Below are 7426 nucleotides of genomic sequence, written 5' to 3' on the forward strand. Positions count from 1 at the left end.
AAAAAAAAAAAAAAAAAAAAAAATTGACAACCCACGAAGGAAATCAGAGGAAAAGATAGTTCAATGGGTGATATTCTAAGCATCTAAAGAACTAACATTATTTTTAGACAGATTCTTCCAGAAATGGAGGGAACATTTTCCAGCTTGTTTTACCAAATGATTACAACCAAAACCTGATAAAGATATTACAAGAAAAGAAAATTAGAGGCAGTGCCAGGTATCATCATTCTGAACAATTTTCACCCTTTTCCACTGTCTTTGTACTTCAGAAGGCTGATCTGTACAGGCTGCATCAATGGGCTTCCTTGCTGTCTGGCTTTTATCTCAGTTTTGCCAATGAAGAATAAGAAACTGGATGGTGCAGAAGAGTCATTCCTGCTTGGTCCACTACATGTTGCACTTCCTTGTACAAAACCTCATGGTCCACTCCTACCTTTTTCCTTGAGGTCTGGGGGTGGTGAGGGCTTTCAAACTACGATTAGTGTATTATTCCTTTGGTTTCCTTCACTCTGACCACATGTGCACACTTTGGAAAACAGTCCCATAATTAAACTTTCCTCAGATTACTCAATTTGTACCATGTGATTTATGATGAGACCATGAGCAATTCATATGCTCATGTCACTCATTCTGAAAATATGTGCAAAAATTCTAAGGCAAATATTAGGAGGACCAAATTCAGTATTATATAAAAAGGCTACTATAGCTCAATCAAATTGAGTTTATTATAAGAATGCAAAGTTGGTTTAATATTAAAAATAAATGTTAGGTCTGGGAAAAAATGGCAGATAGGAGGCAGGACTAACTTGCAGTTCCCACTTGGTCGGACAGAGCGGCATGTGGAGACTCACATCATGAACTTTTGCTCCAAGAACTACCGCAGAAACATACCAGAAAAGGCGAGGAACTGTGAGTCAGCTTGCTTTCTCAGCTGGGAGGCCTGTAGCCTGGGCCAAGTTCTCAGCCCTGCTCATTAGCTTCCTGGAAATAAACTTGGTGCTTTTGTGGGGGCACGGTGGGAGTGAGTCTGGCCTTTTAGGCTGCAGGCTGTGTGGAAGGTGGGTGAGGCTTGTGGTTGCCAGCCTTCCCCCACTTCCCTAGTAACCTGTGTGACGCAGCAGAGTCAGCTATAATCCCCCTGGGAACATAATTCCATTGGCCTGGGAATCACACAATGGTACCCCCACCTGATGGTCTTTCTCTACTGACCCTGGTAGCCAAAGACAAAGGACTTAATCTCTTGCAAGTTCTACGGCCCTGCCTACTGCCTGACCCCAGAGTAAGCTTGTATCCTCCCTATACTACTGCAGTTGATACACTCTTGAAAGCACCACCTCCAGGCTGGAGGCCAACCAACACAAAACCAGTGCACTTAAAAAAAAATACAATTAAGGACCCTCACAGAGTCTACTTCACTCCCCTGTTACCTCCACCGGAGCAGGTGCTGGTATCCACAGCTGAAGACGGATCACATCACAGGACCCTTTGCAGACATTCCCTAGTACCAGCCAGAAGCCTGGTAACTCTGCTGGGTGGCTAGATCCAGAAGAGCAATAACAATCACTGCAGTTTGGCTCTCAGGAAGCCCCATCCCTAGGGGAAGGAGGAGACCACCAAATCAAGGGAGCACCCCGTGAGACAAAAGAATCTGAACAGCAGCCCTTGAGTCCCAGATCTTCCTTCTCACAGTCTACCCAAATGAGAAGGAACCAAAAAAACAATTCTAGTAATATGACAAAACAAGGTTCTTTAACAACCCCAAAACATCACACTAGCTCACCAGCAATGGATCCAAACCAAGACAAAATCTCAGAATTGCCAGAAAAAAAAATTCAGAAGGTCGATTATTAAGCTAATCGAGGAGGCACCAGAGAAAGGTGAGGCCCAACTTAAAGAAATAAAAAAAAAAGATACAGGATATGAATGGAAAAATCTCCAGTGACATAGATAGCATAAATAAAAAACTATCGCAACTTTGGGAAATGAAGGACACACTTAGAGAAACGCAAATGCACTGGAAAGTCTCAGCAATAGAATTGAGCAAGTAGAAGAAACAACTTCAGAGCTTCAAGACAAGGCTTTTGAATTAACCCAGCCCAACACAGACAAAGAAAAAATATTTTTTTTAAATGAACAAAGGCTCCAAGAAGTTTGGGATTATGTTAAACAAACAAATATAAGAATAATTGGTGTTCCTGAGAAAGAAGAGAAATCTAAAAGTCTGGAAAACATATTTGAGGGAATAATCAAAGAAAACTTCTCCTCTGGCCTTGCTAGAGACCTACACATCCAAATATTAGAAGCTCAAAGAACACCTGGGAAATTCATCATAAAAAAATCATTGCCCCAGCACATAGTCATCAGGTTGTCAAAAGTCAAGATGAAGGAATGAATCTTAAGAGCAGTGAGGCAAAAGCATCAGATAACTTATAAAGGAAAGCCTATCAGATTAACAGCAGATTTCTCAGCAGAAACTCTATAAGCTAGAAGACATTGGAGTCCTATCTTTAGCCTCCTTAAACAAAACAACTATCAGCCAAGAATTTTGTATCCAGCAAAACTAAGGTTTATAAATAAAGGAAAGATAGCCTTTTCAGACAAACAAATTCTGAGAGAATTCACCACTACCAAGTCAGCACTATAAGAACTGCTAAAGGAGTGATAAATCTTGAAATAAATCCTGGAAATAACACCAAAATAGAATCTCTTTAAAGCATAAATCTCACAGGACTTATAAAACAATATGACAATGAAAAAAAAAAAAAGTTGTCCAGGCAACAAACAGCACGATGAATAGAATAGTACCTCACATCTCAATACGAACATTGAATATAAATGGCCTACAGGCTCCACTTAAAAGACACAGAATGGCAAAATTAAGAATTCACCAACCAAGTATCTGTTGTCTTCAAGGGACTCACCTGACACATAAGGATTCACATAAACTTAAGGTAAAGGGTGGAAAAACATATTCCATGCAAATGGACACCAAAAGTGAGCAGAAGTAGCTATTCTTCTATCAGACAAAACAAACTTTAAAGCAACAGCAGTTTAAAAAGACAAAGAGGGACATTATACAATGATAAAAGGACTAGTCCAATAGGAAAATATCACAATTCTAAATATATATGCACCTAAACCTGGAGTTCCCAAATTTATAGAACAGTTACTATGAGACCTAAGAAATGACATAGAAAGCAACACAATAATAGTGCTGGATTTCAGTACTCCACTGACAGCACTAGACAGGTCATCAAGACCTGTTCCTGAATGATCATTGCGTCAACAATGAAATCAAAGTAGAAATTTAAAAATTCCACTGTGGTCTGAGAGAATATTTGATATAATTTTGATTATACCCTAGAACAAATGGATTTAACAGATATTTAGAGAACATCCTACCCAACAATAGCAGAAAATACATTCTATTCATCAGCACATGGAACAGTCTCTAAGATAGACCATACGATAGGCCAGTTGAATTTTTTAACAATTCCAACTGAACAGGAAGTCTCCTGGCCAGAACTCAAGGGAGGGGGTGAATCTGGTGTGCAGACTCCACAGACTGGGAGATGTGAAAGTCCTACTTGTTCTCACAGGTGGGAGGCTGGTAGCCTGGGGCAAGTTCTCAGTCCTTCCCACCCACTGCCTGTAAACAAACTTGGTGCTATTTGGAGGGGCATGGTGGGAGTGAGACTGGTCTTCTGGATTGCATGGGAGCTGGGTGAGGCCTGTAACTGCCGGCTTTCCCTCACTTCCCTGACAACATGCATGACACAGCAGAGGCAGCCATAATCTTCCTGGAACAGCTCCACTGACCTGGGAACCACACTCCCATCCCCCACAGCAGCCACAGCAAGCCCTGCCCAAGGAGAGTCTTGAGCTCAGACACATATAGTCCTGCCCTCATCATGGTCCTTCCCTACCCACTCTGATAGCTGAAGATAAAGGGCATATACTCTTGGGAGTTCTAGGGCCCTACCCACAGCCTGATTCTTCCTATACTACCAAAACTGATGCTCTCTCAAAAGTGCCACCTTCTGGCAGGAGGCTAACCAGCACAAAAATAGTGCATTAAACAACGAAAACTAAGGATCCTCACAGAATCCATTTCACCCCCCTGCCATGTTCACCAGAGCAGGTGCTGGTATCCACTGAGAGATCTGCAGACCTGACCTAAGAGATTATCCAAGTGATCAATAAGCAAATAAAATAGTGCTGAATTTATTAATCATCACATAAATATATTATAATCATAAAGCAATACTACCAGAATGGCTAAAACTAACAATATCAAGTACTAGGGAGGATATGGAGTCAAGGAAACTCCCATATAGTAGCAGTGGAACTGTAAACTGGTACAACCACTTTGGAAAACTGTTTGGTATTATCTAGTATAGTTGCATACATGCATATATGATAACCCAGCATTCCCAGTCCTAGATACTTCAGAAATACATATGCATATTAGCACAGAGATAAATACAAGAAAATTCATAAGAATATTGTTCATTATAGCCCCAAATTGGAAATAGTCTAAATGTCCATTAGCATAAATAAATGGTATATTTGTATCATGGAATACTATGCAGCAATAAGAACTACAGCTATATGCAACAACACAAATGATTCAAAAGTATAATACTGCATGAAATAAATTGGACACCAAGAATATATACTGTAAAAAAAAAAAATGACAGAACTAATCTGTCCTAATATAATATTAATTTTGGAAAGAGGTGCTGATTAGGAGGGGATATATATGGGGCTTCTAGTTTACTTGTAATGATCTATTTCCTGGCTTGGGTAGTGATTACATCAGGACATTCACATGTGAATACTCACGAAATCATATAATTACTATTTATGTTGTACTTCAATGGAAATATTTTAATGTGTTACGTAACATTTTTGGAAAATGTTATAAATTTTAAAAAGTCAAATTTCAGGGATTATTAAGGCTAAAAAGCACAAAATGATAAAATAAGTGATGTTCTATGGTAGGTTTATGCAGCTTAGTGACAGAAATCAATGTTTCTCCCAGCTTAATATAAGTTTTGGATGATGTCTAATAACATACTTGAAATGATTTGAAGTAGGGTGCTGGGTCAAGCAACACTCTATAGAAATATATTTCTAAATTTTTTACATTTCTACTTCTACCCTCTTTCCAAATCTCCAATGTGCTTTTAAATTTAGAGCCACATTTACTTGGGAATATTCGAGAACAAAGTTTTGTGGTAAAAACAAGGTTATTACCCATTCCTCTTCATGTTAAATGACTTCATTTTCCAGGGAGTACACATCAATCAAAGATGGGTGTAGAAATATTAAAAGATGCTCTCTAAATCTCAGTGGCACATTTTCAGTCTCTACTTATGGGTACTATTTACTGAGTACCAATTACATGTCATGTACTGTGATAAATGCTTTACACACATTATCTTTAAAACGAATAACAATTGAGCAAGAGAAGCTATTAATAGTCCCATTTACATATGAGCAAACAGACCAGGAAACTAATTTTTCATACGGCTAGTAAATGACAAAACAGATGTTCAAATCTAGGTCTATCTGAATGTGCTTTCCATTCTCTTTGTCCATTATTTCCCAGTAAGTCTCTTTTACAAATTATTTTCATCTATAGTATTTTAAATGGACATGCTTGCTAACTATTTTTCAATGTAACTAGCAAGTCTATTCCATGGCATATACTTCCATTAAACACACACACACAGACCCCATGTATAAATCTGAAAGAATACATGCCGAAGAAGAAAAACCAAGCCTCTTCAGAGGCTTCATTTATTATATGAAGAATTAGGGAAAACTTTGTCCCACCATTTTAGGCTATTTTTACATTAGAAAAAAATACGGCACACTGATGAAAATTTACTAGGGGTAAACGTCAACTTATTTGTAAAATAGTAATGCCAACAGTGGAGATGGCACTGTAAACCAAAAGGCAGAATGACTAAAGAAACTATTTGAAAATTTAACAATTATCTCTTCAATATCCTTCCTGCTCCAAGATTTGCTGTGGTGAGTTTTCCAAATGTTAACGACCTGGAAAAACTCAATGTCTGTAAGACATACCTCTTCTGAGTCTTGTGATTTGGTGGTTTCTTCATCCAAAACATATCGTCCTCTATAAAACTCCCTGATCCTCAGATTTAACTTTTCAGTTTCTTTTTTCAAATTCTCGTAACTCGGCAGTGGTTTAATGGCTGTATCTGAGCCCCTAAAAGGTAAAGACTCATCCAAGCTGTTCTGAGATTCCCTCCAGGCAGGGGAATGACTATCTGGATCTGGGATTATGTCATCTTCATCAAGTTCTTCTTTAACCAGACAGGCTTCAGGTTTCAGACACACAGAAGCATAATTCTGGCCATACAAAAACCTCAAAGTTTCTTCTGTCTTCCACTCAATCAAAGTCTCCTTCAAAACTTTAAGTAAGTTCCTCTTTCCAACTTCAGGACACACCTGCACTGAACTAGAGACTGACCTAGACACTTGGTTTGATTTGGCAAATTTTCTCTTAAAATGCTCTGCACTTTTCTTACTTATGCCTACTAGAGTTATTTCTGACCTACTGTATTCACTTTCAGAATTTTCTGAAGCTTTTAATCTTTCAGGCAAAGTGCTACTTGAAGAACTCTGAGTATTTACTTTCTGTAAAGGAAGTTCACATGTAGCATCTTTGTCCTGACTATCTAATTTGCAATTGCCTAACTGCTTAGTGACATCTACTACTGTCTGTTCTTTGTCTTTGTGTTTGGAGTCAGCTTTGTGACCAGCTTTCTTTTTCATTATGATTTTTTGGTGCAGCTGTGGTCTAATACTTGTTGAATTTGGTCTGTTTCCTGGTAGAATAGAGGAAACAAAGTTTTGCTCATTGTCACTGCTACTATCACTGTGAGTGCTAGAAGAACAAGATTCATATTGCTTTTCAAAGTGGCTAGGATTGTCGATATCTGATGTTTTAATGGCTCTACTGCATAACTGTACTTCTTCTCCAGAATGGCCACTGTAGAATGAAAGAGAAATAAAATAACTAAATAACAAATAGCAAATAAAACCCGAAACAATAGGAAAGTAAAGTACCTCATAGTATTTATACATTGTAACTTTCAAGGTAGAAATTTTTATTCCCTAGGCAAAACCTTATTTCTAGGTTCTGATATATAAATTTCAGAAGAAGCCTATAATTTTAGTACACCTATTAATAATATATTTTTTGATACAGTTCTCCTTCTGTCTTCTTCCTTCATCTTTTTCCCCCAATTATTTTAAAATTGTTACAGGAGTACAGCAAAACTTTTTTAAAAACTTGATAATGCTGTCCCACTGCACTATTTGGATTTGCCTGTTGTTGCAAACATATATATATATAAAAAAAAGTACATATATAAATATAAAGTATATA

At 37.9% G+C, this 7426-nt stretch overlaps 1 protein-coding gene across 3 annotated transcripts in view; it reads right to left on the reverse strand.

The window, feature by feature from the left end:
• RPAP2 (RNA polymerase II associated protein 2) overlaps positions 1 to 7426 on the reverse strand; it is a 101102-nt gene that overhangs the window by 69039 nt on the left and 24637 nt on the right. For all 3 annotated transcript variants that reach the window (XM_017863328.1, XM_017863326.1, XM_017863327.1), the window contains one exon: positions 6097 to 7027. In XM_017863328.1, the coding sequence (XP_017718817.1) occupies positions 6097 to 7027 (931 nt within the window). The remainder of the gene's footprint in view (positions 1 to 6096; positions 7028 to 7426) is intronic.

The sequence above is a fragment of the Rhinopithecus bieti genome, unplaced genomic scaffold (genome assembly GCF_001698545.2).
Source record: "Rhinopithecus bieti isolate Rb0 unplaced genomic scaffold, ASM169854v2 scaffold_68834, whole genome shotgun sequence".
NCBI classification, from domain to species: domain Eukaryota; kingdom Metazoa; phylum Chordata; class Mammalia; order Primates; family Cercopithecidae; genus Rhinopithecus; species Rhinopithecus bieti.